The 13,570-nt window shown below is 44.6% G+C and overlaps 1 protein-coding gene across 1 annotated transcript in view; it reads right to left on the bottom strand.

Annotated features, from left to right (window-relative positions):
• Positions 1–1,079: 1,079 nt before the first annotated feature.
• The window catches only part of slc19a1 (solute carrier family 19 member 1), a 33,527-nt gene continuing 21,036 nt past the window's right edge, over positions 1,080–13,570 (bottom strand). The window contains exons 5-6 of the mRNA XM_067988014.1: positions 9,857–9,998; positions 1,080–3,369 (exon numbers count right to left, since the gene is read on the bottom strand). Of these exons, the coding sequence (XP_067844115.1) occupies positions 3,181–3,369; positions 9,857–9,998 (331 nt within the window). The 3' untranslated portion in view covers positions 1,080–3,180. The remainder of the gene's footprint in view (positions 3,370–9,856; positions 9,999–13,570) is intronic.

The raw sequence follows: 13,570 nt of genomic DNA, 5'->3' as shown, positions 1-13,570 counted from the left end.
GATAATCGCGCCTGCCTCGAGATTTCACTCAAGATCTCTTTTATACTTCGTGGCTTAAAAAGGAGAGAGTTCTGGTATTATCCTTGTAAATCTGTTTTGCACCTTCTCCAATGCCTCTATATCCTTTTTGTAATATTAAAACCAGAACTGTGCACTGTACTCTATCCTAACAGTGCAACCTCCTCCACTCTGCACCACCATGTCATTATTAGAAAGGAGACCAGCTCTCTAAATGTTAAATCAAGTCATTAAATCCTAGCCGCAAGCAATGCATCAATCAGGTACCCCCAACCTTGCTAAACCAGCAGCCTGTTAACTAAAACCTTAAAACTGTACACATATTTAATTCAAATATATATTATGTTTATATGCATATACTCTAAATAAGCACTGAAAATAATCTATCTCAGTCCTGCAATATTTACATTAGGACCTTGGTAAAGACTCTATTAATTATTTGTATGCAGGAGGCACTACACACCTGAAAAATAAATTTGAAGATATATTAATTTCACTGGTTCAGTGGCAGATTGAGCAAGAGAAGGTTGCTCAGTGGGGCTGAACCTTTGCATTGAACATGTAGCAAGTGTAGGGTTGCCAACCATCCAGGGCTGTCCTGGAGTCTCCAGGAATTAAAGACTAATCTCCTGGATGCTTGCTATGAGCAAACCCAGGAGAAAAATCATAGGGACATTAAAAGAAAATTGTTTTTTTTTCATTTTGTTTGAATATTTTAGTTATAGAATTGGGAGGGAGGAGGAAGGATCTTTGATAGGGTGGGGTGGTTAGAGGTGGGAGGTCATGTGATGAAACCTCCAGGAATAACCCAAGTAGAGTTGGTAACCCTAAGCGAGTGTATGAGTCAACTGCAGGCCTCACCAAAGCCTGGGACTGGATTTAAGTGCTGCCCTAGTGTTATGGTTGCAGAAGGCAACTGTTCCAGCCCAACAAATAACCAGAACATTCTTCTGTTGACCAATTATCACCTGCGGCAGCTGCCACGGTGTCTAATGTCACCCCGTTTGCCTTTAATGCCCACCTAGACCTAGACCATCAATAAATCTCGTTGCACTGGGTACTAATCGTTTAAGTAGCAATATTTATAGTATAAATTTGACATCATGTACACAAAACACCACAACTGCAAGAAGTATAATAAACTAAAAGAGTTTGGAATGGATTATTGCAGAGCTGTCATCAGTTTGACTGATCTATAATCCAGTCCCTCTCCCTAGCAAAGTGTGAGTGAGAAACAGGGCCTCATGATCAAGTTTAAATAAAGGGGTGCGCTGACAATTCCTGCCAAATTAGCTCCCAGGGAAATTTAGTGCCCGACCACAGACCTGTATCCATGAGATTGTATTTGGATAAATGATCATCGGGGGACTGCAGGGTTTGCCAACCCTCCAGGATTGTTCCTGAGTCTCCAGGAACTGATGATTAATCTCCTGGACACTGCTGTGAGCAAACCCAGGAAAGAAATCACAGGAGTGTTAAAATTCGGTGGGGATTTTTATAATTTTCTTTGAACGCTTTCGTTTATTGGTTATAAAAATATTGGAAATGGGAAAATTATTGATTAAATCTCCAAATCTACCGGTTAAATAGGTGTTGAAAAAAATCTTTTAACAGTATAAATGTTAGTCTCTGTATAACCCGGTACAATATGACCAAGCTACAGTGTAATCGATTTGGTCTTCACTCTATCACAGCCATGGAAATGGAGCTAGTTCATGGGTGCACAATAATCGAGTTGTTTTATTTTACAGATTATCCTCTTTTCCGTCTCCTCCCTCCCCCATAACAATTGACAGGAATACAGGTTCGGATAATTGTTCTGTCGCCCATTTTTACCAAGACAATGCACCTTTGAACCCTTTGATATGGTTCCGTGCACCTCAACATCGTGCATTGTGGGTGAGGGTAAAAGAACACTTAGACCTGGCAGACCCACCACTGCAGGATGTGCAGAATGGTGAGTTCAGCCTGAAATTTCCATGTCCTTTACTTGCGGTGAGGGACACTAAACGCATTAGGACCAGTGTCCAAGGGTGAGTGTCTTTATCAGAGTCCTGAGGACAAACTGAACTGCCGTCCGTGTGAATGTGTCGTTCAGTTAATTCAACGGCAGTCAAGTCAATGTACAATGGATCGAACATTGAGAGAATTACAAAGGCGTGCTGGGGGGGTCCCGTGTTTTTTTGTGAGTTAAACAAGGATTAACCATCCTTTTTTCAGTTAAAGTGCATCATCTTCAAATGATTGATTTTACATTACTTCACAGTAAAGTGAATGGTCGTGTAGAATCTATGTCCCTTACTTCCTTCACTTTGGCACCAAAAGCACATTAGGGTTAATCGCAATCCAATCCGGTGTATTCCCCACCTCATCCCATCTCTGCTGTCATGGAATGTCTCATCTAACTCTGGACTTTTGCACCATCAGTTAGCGACAAGCTTGGGACTGAATTTGGGAATGGGAAGCTGGCCAGTTCAAATCAAAAGGGGGGGGGGAGGGGGGAGGGCAGAAGCTGGAAGAGCCACATGCCATTTTTTGTCACGACAATGTCACACCAACAAGTCACGTGATGCTGAGCTGCCACATCCTTTACATCCCGGGGCAGTTGTCCAGTTTCTCCGATCTTCTCCATCCATCAGTTCAAAGGCCGGGAGAGCTCCATGTGGGAAGGCCCAGATCGGCCTTTAGCTTCATTTGTGAGTCCAACTAAAACCTGCGATGCCAAGGAGAGGAGCAAACACCAACGGCAAATGTCACGTTTTTTGCAAAGTATTCTGACACTGGAAAAGTGCTGTCCGATCTTATAGATCTGTAAAAACAAATCTACTTTCGCAATCAGCGTTACAACCATGTCGATCATGTTTATAGACGTTCTGTCTTGGGATCTTTCTGTACACTCCAAATGCGACTGGCAACATTCAGCACTCAAAGGCTTCAATGAGAAGGTTCAGTGATATTGTCTAGTACTGGGAATGTGGCCAAGTACCGTGTTATCACAAAACATCATTTTAACACTTTTTTTTTAAAAACAAAAACCTGAAATGTTCTTACTCTGTTGCTCCTGCTATATTTTTACTTTAAGGCAGAACCATAACACAAGAGACCCTCCACCCCCCCCTCCCCCTCCCCCCTCCCCCCTCCCAGTCATTGTCCATTTCCACTTCATGCCTTTGAGCAGGCGATGTGTGAGTGACCGTCGCTCCCGTCCCGCTCCGCCGTCGAGCTGTCGGCTCCCTCCTCCTTCCGTGGGCTGCGTGCTCTTTTCTCCCGGTGGTACCGACCGAAAATGTACAGCCCTCTCCCCAGGTACACAGTTGCCAGCAGGGAGAAGTAGCCAATGTAGAAGTAGAACTGTGGCAGGAGGTGGGGGGGGGGGGGGGTGGGGGGGGGGGGGGGGGAAGAGGCGGGAAAGAGAAGAGTTATGGACTACAACAGCAACATGAGCGGGAGTCAACTATAAACTAATGGCCCAGACTATGGGGAATAGCAGGCCAATGGTAGATCATAAGCATGGCTATTGTTCTTCCAATGGAAAATTGGACGCAATGTGACCCCTCCCCCTGCTGTCCCCAATCAGAACCCCAATCTAAACTCCCTGAACATCACGTAATAAAAACAGTAAACCAGCAGCCTCGATCATTTCCATTTGTGTCCTCTCGTCCTACTTTCGCCCCCTATTGTGTAGCTAACACTATAGAAAACCTACCACCCATCATAAGGGAGCTTCATCCATCCTGCTGGGCCGTCCAAATACAACACAGCAGCCTGCACACACCAGGAACCTTGGAATACAAAACCTGAAGTACAAGGATGGGCTGTCACCAATAGGAGACCCATGTGTGTCAGCCATGGCTCAGTATTAGCACTCTCACCCCGGAGTCAAAAGGTCGCCGGTTCAAGTCCCACCCAAGAGACTTGAGTACATAATCCAGGCTGACACTTCCAGTGCAGTACAGAGGGAGTGCTGCGCTGTCTGACACGCCGTCTTTCAGATGAAATGTTAAACCGAGGCCCCGTCTGCCCTCTCAGGTGAACGTAAAAGATTCCACGGCACTATTTCGAAGAAGAGCAGGGGGCGGTATCCCTCAATATTTATTCCTCAACCAATACCCAAAACATTATCTGATCGTTATCACATTGCTGTTTGTGGGATCTTGCTGTGCGCAAATTGGCTGCAGCATTTCCTTCATCACAACAGTGACTACACTTCAAAAGCACTTCATTGGCTGTAAAGCGCTTCGGGACGTCCTGAGGTTGTGAGAGGCGGCTATATTAATGCAAGTTCTTTGTTTAATAGGGTGAAGCGGTCATCATCCTGGGTGAATGCAGGGAATAGCACGGTTCCACTGGGAATGAAAGCTCGATGGAGTCAGCACCAGCGGGTGCTGGAGTGGTCTGCCGCCAATCTCCGCCCGCCAACCACACCATCACACCCAGTCCTCCTCCACACACTGCCAAGCAGGCTTTCTTTTCAGCTTAAGAATAATTAGGGCTTTTAAAAATATATATATATATAAAAAAAATTGTTTTTGCACTGTGTGGCTTGCTGCAAAAACAAAATTCACAAAATAAGGCCAGCCATTAATATGCTGTTTATCAATAAAGTTTATTCAAAACAGATGGTTGGCTGAAAAACATGGAAATCTGGAATTCAGTGTTTGGCAGATTATTCGAACACTGTGGGTTTGGCATTCTTCAAAGTGGCATTCCTGCTCCATCAAGATATTTAAATGTGGTTGTTATAATGAATACCAGAGTTATCTAATGTCCTGTGTGTTCAAGACCACATTAAACCACTGGTACCTGGGACTAATTCAGCTTCCTGCCAGCTTCAAGTGTACATAAAAATGTGGCTATTATAATGAGTAGGTTGTTCAGTTTCCTCGCTTGTTGTACAGCAAACAATATTTAAAAATAACAACATGATGTTTCTCTACAATTTAGCTGTTCCTTGTCAACTTCACTTATAGCGCTCTTAAAGAAGGGACACCATTGGGCAGAAAGCCTCCGTTAGCCAGCCTAGACATTAGTTTTGAATAAACTTAATTGATCAACAGTGTTTTAATCTGTGATGGTTCCCATCAACTCTCGCTGTGTATTTCTCTCCACCTCATTTTCCTGCAGGCGCCGATTCTCACTGAGGTAAAAAGATAAAAAGGAAAGACCTGCTGGTCCCCTCAGACAGTGAGCCAGAAACTAACAAACAGTTACAATCGCCCTCTGATTGGGTTCAGCAGCTTACGTGGGAACAGAAGTAGGCCATTCAGCCCCTCGAGCCTGTTCCGTCTTTCAATTAGATCATGGCTGATCTGTATTTTAACTCCATTTACCCGCCTTGGTTCCAAATCCCTTAATACCCTCACCCAACAAAAATGTATCAATCTCAGTTTTGAAATTTTCAATTGACCCCCAGTCTCAACAGCTTTTTGCGGGAATATTTCCAGATTCCCACTACCCTTTGTGTGAAGAAGTGCTTCCTGAATGGCCCAGCTCTAATTTTAAGGTTATGCCCCCTTGTTCTGGACTCCCCCACCAGAGGAAATAGTTTCTCTCTATCTACCCCATCAATTCCTTTAATCATCTTAAACACCTCAATTAGATCACCCCTTAATCTATACTCAAGGGAATACAAGCGATGAAATACACTGAAGTGCACTGAGCATTATCATGTAGGCAGCCATTTTGCACATAGCAAGATCGCTCAAACAGCAGTGAAAGGTTACAGTTTATATTAAACTCCGGTTAGACCCCATCTGGAGCACTGTATTCAGTTCTGGGCACCGCACTTCAGGAAGGGATATATTGGCCTATTGGATATGTCGGGGGTGCAGTGCAGATTCATCAAAGTGATCACAGGGCTAAAAGGGTAAAATTATGAGGACAGGTTGCATGGACTAGGCTTGTCGTCCCTTGACCTCAGGATGTCCCAAAGCGTTTTACAACTAATTAAGTACTTTTGAAGTGTAGTCACTGTTGTCATGTAGGAAACATGGCAGCTAATTTGCACACAGCAAGGTCCCACAAACAGCAATGTGATAATGATCAGGTAATGGCCCAGAAATTGCTCATAAAATAATGGAGAGCCGAACAGTGCTCACCGTTATATCAGAAGAGCAAGTTCTGGAGAGCACACATGCAGTCAAACACGGAAATATGGAAATTGCTCTTCCTGATTCCCTCCTTCTCTGAAAGCTTTGCGGTAGAGAGATCTTGCTGGCTGAATGAATGGACCAGTGCAAACTTGCTCTCCTGTCCAGCTGGAAAAGGACTAATCTTGCCAGAAGAGGTACGTTCAGTTTTTTAGGTCTAAACTAAGTTTTAACGGGGTGGTAAGTATTAATGGCCGCCAAACAATCTCACTGGCATGAAAATTAACTTTTTAAAATGTGGAGTCTCATCCCTCCCGATATTAATTGTTGTTGGAGACATGTTTTAAAAAAAATAATTTTTATTCTTTTTTACTTTTTCTTTCTGTCTCTTTTATCTGTCTTTTAATCTCACCCTCTCTTTATTTTGCTTTCTCTAACTGATTTTACATTTGAATTCACTGTTGTAACTTTCACTTCCTGGTTCTTAGTCTGCCCGGCTTGTGAAGGAAGCTTCACTTTCACTTCCTGGTTCTGACCTGTCAAGGATGCTTCCAGCAGGTTGGTTGAGAGGAGAGAGAGAGGTCCTTTCCCCGCTTTCTCTCGTAGCTGACAAACGCCGAGGAACGAACACTGTGCTTCTTGCAGCTCACCATAGAAGCAAGTTGGTGCCCAGAAGCCCGCAAATAGTTTGTGGGTGAGTTTATAACTAATGAGTGGTGGACGATGTTCGTTCACCGCTCAGTGCGATGTCCGGGCCATTCTGTTTGTAGTGATGTTGGTCGTGGGATAAATATTAGCCCGGACACCTTCCACAGAGCAACAGTGTCACCTGCTGAGAGCTCAGTGTCACTGCAATGTTCGCCATTCACCAGCAGGTCTGGTCACCACAAGCATTGGCAATAAAGAGGTTCAAAAAGAAATACAAATTAAAAAAAACAATAACCAAGAAATGTTAATAGTTAGATTAAAAGGTCTCCTGATTGGCTGCTTGAAAACCTTGCGTACACTATAGCAGACAGGGACGGAGAGCAGCTGCAGGAAGTGTATGCAGAGCAGTGAGGTCTGGCCCAGGATCTTCCTGCTCTGATGGCAACTTTACTGTTAAAAGCCTGAAAACGGGCATCGATTTGGAACGGTCAGTTTTTGGAAATAACATGGCTGCACCTCCATTTCATTCAGAATAGGACTGATTCGATGAGCTCCTCAATACATTGATCAACAGACAGAGTGACTACCAAACTCACTGGGGGTGAGCTCCAAGTTCATCGAGGAGATCTGATCCAGTCTCAACTTAGCACTGTTCAGATTCATGCTGCCCTGTCGGTGTATATATGGGGGGAGTGAATATACACATTATATCATCGAGTGAACTCTGTGCTAAAGGAAGATGTTTATTGCACTGAGGGAACATTCATAACCATGCTGGTAACACACATGTTCAACTTTCAGCTGCAGAATGATTGTCCAGCCAACCAAATTAAGCATTTGCTCTTTGTAATTATTTACCACCGAGGTGGGAGAGCACATTAGCACTTTGCGTGGTGCTCGTGTTTATACAGGTGATTAATTCCGCAAGGATCCAAACCCAAGCTCGATAAAGCTTGGGATTGTCGGCCCATATGTTTCACCAGTGGACCAGGGGATGTCTTCAAGCCAAGATTGCTGGGGAGTAATCCGGGCTGGGGCAGTGGTGGTGGGAGGGAGCTATAATTGACCTCAGTGCCACTGGGCCAGGGCAGGAAAAATTACCCGCCTAATGGCTACCCAGTGGACCCTATTGAAGAGAGGTTGGAGGTTGGGCGAGGACAATATCGGCCATGGCTGTCCAGCTCCTCTTGGGAAAATAGCTTGCCAACGCATGTAGCCTCCTCCATAAGACCCTCCTTAAAACCAACCTCTTAGACCAAACTTTCAGTCATCCAACCCCAATCTCTCCTCCTTTAGCTTGACGCCTGTTTCTCCTTCCCCCACTCTGAAGCGCCTTGGGACATTTCCCTACGTTAAAGGTGCCATAAATGCAAGTTGTTGTTATCTAGCCTCGGCCATGAAGGATGGCCACTTTGTAGGCCAAGGATTGGAGGGCTCCCGGTACCTATGGGATCATGGGAAAAGAGGCTACACCTTCAGAAGGGAAGGGGAGAACATTGGGATATGAAGAAGGTGCTGTTAGAGGTAGTTGCAGTAAGGGCAGGTATCTCACAAACTTAAGCCTGGAGCTCAGAAAAAAAATGGCAGAAATAGAGCTTGAGGGAGTAATGCATTGCTCAGCAAGTCATGGTCTATCCTGGATTTTATTCGCCCTCTGTTCCTGATTAATAAATTCCTTCAAAGCTTCCTTGACAACAGTGATCGTAAAGCCCAATTCTTCCAGAGTCTACGCATCCACCAACCAGGGAGCGTCTGGGCTCCTCATCACTCTCTCGCTAAAAAACAGGAAACGAGGACTGGACACCCGCCAGTACAACACACGTGGTCAAATGATCGTTGTGGCTGGCTTTGGCTCAGCTTCTCCCTTCTCCCACTACAAAAAGCAGCAAACTGTTTACTGATATTTTATTGAAATCTCTTCTCCCTCCCCATCTCACGGCCGAAACCGCGCAGTGTTTCAAAGAGCAGTCCCAGAGAAAGAAAGACTTGCATTTATATAGCGTCTTTCATGATCTCAGGACATCCCAAAGTGCTTTACAGCCAATGAAGTACTTTTTTTTTTGAAGTGTAGTCACTGTTGTAATATGGGAAATGAGGCAGCCAATTTGCGAACTGCAAGCTCCCACAAACAGCAATGTGATAATGACCAGATCTTCTGTTTTTAGTGATGTTGGTTGAGGGGTAAATATTGGTCCAGGACACCGGGAAGAACTCCCCTGCTCTTCTTTGAAATAGTGCCGTGGGATCTTTTACAAACACCTGAGAGGGCAGACGGGGTCTCGGTTTAACGTCTCATCCGAAAAAGCAGCAATTACAGTGCGCAGCAGTCTGTCCATACTGAGCCCCGGGATATGAGATGGCAGAGCTCTGACGACTGACCAACTCAATAACCCAGATGCTAAAACCATACAGTACTTGTACCCTTACAGGATAGACAAACAGTCATAGTATCATAGAGCACAAGAGAGGCCATTTGGCCCATCATGCCAGTGCCTGCTCTTTGAAAGGACTATCCAATTAGTCCCACTCTCCTGCTCTTTCCCCATAGCTCTGCAAACTTTTCCCCTTCAGGTATTTTATCTAATTCTCTTTTGAAAGTTACTATTGAATCTGCTTCCACCACCCTTTCAGGCAGTGCATTCCAGATCATAACAACTCGCTGCATAAAAAAATGTCTACTCATCTCCCCTCTGATTCTTTTGCCAATTATTTTAAATCTGTGTCCTCTGGTTACTGACCCTCCTGCCAGTGGAAACAGCTTCTCCCTGTATACTCTATCGAAATGGATCATAATTTTGAACACCTCTATTAATCTCCTCTTAGCCTTCTCTGCTCTAAGGAGAACAATCCCAGCTTCTCCAGTCGCTCCACAATAACTGAAGTCTCTCATCCCTGGTATCATTCTAGTAAATCTCCTTTGCACCCTCTCCAAGACCTTGACATCCTTCCTAAAGTGTGGTGCCCAGAATTGAACTGAATACTCCAGCTAAGGCCTAACCAGTGATTTATAAAGGTTTATGATGAATAACCCCCCTCGCGCCCCCTCCCAGCTCCAGTATATTACAGAGGGAAGCTCAACAGAGTTTTAACTTTACACTTACCTGATTGTTCACGTGCAGTCCTAGGCCTCGTTTGTCAGCGATGATGACGGTGATAATGGTTTTTAAGATGGTGGCTATAAACGTGTTCATACCAAACACCAGGGCGCAGAGTTCCTTGGTCAGTGACGTAGCTATCTGAAAACTAATGGCAGAGGACACCCAGTCAGGACAATTGCACTCACAGCGAGTGGAGGACAATCTACATCCCTGAAGAGTGAAAATCATTCTCCACAAAGTCTGATCAACACTTAACGACCTGGGCTTTTCTCGCAGCAAGAAGAGATCTCCAGCACACCAGTCGTTTTCTGATGCTGAACGAGCGAGTGACTCAGTGGATCTTCTACTTGACCAGGGCATGAAACTTATTTGTTACATGTGTTTCCCCCTCCCCATCACCGCCCTTCAACTGGCCCTCACCCGAAGACACTCACTCTTTTTAGGGCACAGGTCCATTGATGTGAGCAGGGACTTCGGTGCCTCGCCCAAGTGTGAGCAGGGACTTCGGTGCCTCGCCCAAGTGTGAGCAGGGACTTCGGTGCCTCGCCCAAGCGTGAGCAGGGACTTCGGTGCCTCGCCCAAGCGTGAGCAGGGACTTCGGTGCCTCGCCCAAGCGTGAGCAGGGACTTCGGTGCCTCGCCCAAGCGTGAGCAGGGACTTCGGTGCCTCGCCCAAGCGTGAGCAGGGACTTCGGTGCCTCGCCCAAGCGTGAGCAGGGACTTCGGTGCCTCGCCCAAGCGTGAGCAGGGACTTCGGTGCCTCGCCCAAGCGTGAGCAGGGACAGACTGTTTGACTGTGAGTATCACAGTCAAGCCTGACCCTGTGCTCACACTCGAGGTGCTCACATGAGCACTTCCAGCAGAGGTTACTGAATTGCAGCAGAAGAAGACCTGCATTTGTATTACATATAGAATTACATAGAATTTACAGCACAGAAACAGGCCATTCGGCCCAACTGGTCTGTGCCAGTGTTTATACTCCACATGAGCCTCCTCCCACCCCCCTTCATCTAACCCTATCAGCATATCCTTCTATTCCTTTCTCCCTCATGTGTTTATCTAGCTTCCCCTTAAATACATCTATGCTATTTGCCTCAACTACTCCTTGTGGTAGTGAGTTCCACATTCTCACCATTTTTTTGAGTAAAGAAGTTTCTCCTGAATTACTTATTGGATTTATTGGGCCAGAGATCACGTAGAGCAGTGAGGTAACACCCACTGCAGCTCCTGCAAATTAAATTCATGAAAATACTTACTGCAGGCTCTATGGTGTCAAATTGCTTGATTTTGAACTTTAAACAAAACTGTGCGCTGTCAACCCAGCCTCTGAGCAGCGTGAGTTGTCGTGCGTGGAATGGTCTGTGAGAATAGAAGATATCCACAAAATCTGTCGGGAAGAGAAGTCATGCCCACAGATTCAGGCTGCATTGCTCAAGCAGGCAAGCAGACTTCATTCATTTAACATTAATATTCTGGATGTCATTGTAAATAAAAAAAATTACATTTTTTTTAATAAAAAGCCAAAGAAATAATTGAATTAAATTAAAGAGTCAGAAGGGAAAACATTTTTAATTTTTAAAATGTTTTTTAAATGACCAAAAACTCTTAAAATAAGGTGTAAAATGAGACTCCACATTTTTAGAAGTTAATTTTTAGTTGTTTGATAGTGATTAAGACTAATCGCGCTTTTAAAATTTAGTTTGGACCTGGTATTTTTAAGCGTACCTGTTTGGTGTAATTAGTTACTTTCCAGCTGGGCAGATAAGCAAGTTTGCGATTTTTCAGTGACTTCTCTGATTGCAGCGAGCAATAGTCTTTTACTTCGCAGCTGTCATCACCGGTGAACCACTAGGAACAAGTTCATGATTTCAACGTTTCACTGTGCATGTGCAAACACGGGAACTTGCTCCTTCAATTTACCACTGAAAACAGAGAGCTCTGTTGAGCTCCTCTGTAATTTCAGGAGTGATTTCTGGTCCATTAGTGACTATCTTATCTTTACGGCCCCTAGTTTTGATCTCCCCCAGAAGTGGAAACATCTCCTCTATCAGGTCACCCCTCAGTCTTCTCTTTTCTAGAGAAAAGAGCCCCACCCTAGAATCATAAAATGGTTATAGTATAGGAGGTCGGCATTCGGCCCATCGAGCCTGTGCCAGCTCTTTGTAATAGCAATTCAGTTAGTCCCATTTCGCTCTTTCCCTGTAGCCCTGCAATTTTTTTCCCTTCAAGTATTTATCTGATTCCTTTTTGAAAGCCACGATTGGAGAGGGTGCAAAAAAGATTCACAAGGATGGTACCAGAACTGAGAGGATATCCTTATCAGGAAAGGCTGAACAGGCTGGGGCTCTTTTCTCTAGAAAAGAGAAGGCTGAGAGGTGACCTGATAGAGTGGTAAGAATGTGGAACGTGGTACTGCAAGGGACAATGAGGCAAATAGCATAGAAGCAATTAAAGAGAATCGAGATAAGTACATGAGGGAGAAAGGAATAGAAGGGTATGCTAATAAAGTTAGATGAAGTAGGGAGGGAGGAGACTCCTGTGGAGCATAAACACAGACATAGACCAGCAGGGCCAAATGGCCTGTTTCTGTGCTGTAGTTTCGATGTATCTGGGTGTAAGAGCAGGGGAGTTCTCCCGGTGTCTTGGTCAATATTTATCGCTCCATCAACATCACTTAAAACAGATTATCTGGTCATTTATCTCATCGCTGTTTGTGGGATCCTGCTGTGCGCAAATTGACTGCCACGTTTCCTACATTACAACAATGGTTACACTTCAAAAAAGTATTTAATCGGCTGTAAAGGACTTTGGGTCGTCCTGAGATGGTGAAAGGCAAGTTCTTTCTTTTCTTTTAGGGCGGGGATTGGTGTTCTTTACAACTACATTTACAGTTTTGCAACAAATAGCGAACCAATGAAATAATCTCCCCAGGATACTAAAGAGATCAAGCTTCAACATAAACCCGTTCCGTAATATAAGAGGAGCTTGGTTAGCTGCAGAAACAGTCGCTGGACTTCTCAACTGTTGGAGGAAATTTTGTTTAATTCTTCTTATAGCCTTCCGTTGGCCCCCACCCAAAGACACTCAGGACTGTTCATGTTACATAAGGCAGTTGTTCGTTGGCACTTTGACATCATATAAAGCGATCCCGGAGGTGGGAGGAGTGCAACAGACATCCTGTGTTGCTTTTCCCCAACATATTTCCCTTCCTGTTGCCTGTCCAAATCGGCCCAAGCTCCCACTCGATGCCCAGTGATCGAAGGGGCTTGACAGGGTCAGCTTAATTACAGGTATGATGTCGGCTGGTCATATCCCGTGTGTGTGTGCGTGCGTGCGTCCCGTCTCACATCACAAGTCTCTATTAAACATTGTGAAATGGAATATTACATAGGCCAATGCCCTGGGAATTTTTTTTTAAATGGATGTCAGCCAACAATGCTCTAGAGGAAGCTATTGTTTCAGTAGCTTCATAAACTACTGTTCAAAATTATGAAGGGTTTTGATAGAGTAAATATGGACAAACTGTTTCCACTGGCAGGAGGGAACCAGAGGACACAAATTTAAGATCATTGGCAAAAGAACTAGAGTGGAGATGAGCAGAAATTTCTTTACACAGCAAGTTTAATGCAGTGCCTGAAAGGGTGGTAAAAGCAGATTCAATAGTAACTTTCAAAAGGGGATTGGATAAATACTTGAAAAGGAAAAATTTGCAGGGCTA

The sequence above is a fragment of the Heptranchias perlo genome, chromosome 7, assembly GCF_035084215.1.
Source record: "Heptranchias perlo isolate sHepPer1 chromosome 7, sHepPer1.hap1, whole genome shotgun sequence".
NCBI classification, from domain to species: Eukaryota; Metazoa; Chordata; class Chondrichthyes; order Hexanchiformes; family Hexanchidae; genus Heptranchias; species Heptranchias perlo.
This window is presented reverse-complemented; position numbering and strand designations above follow the sequence as displayed.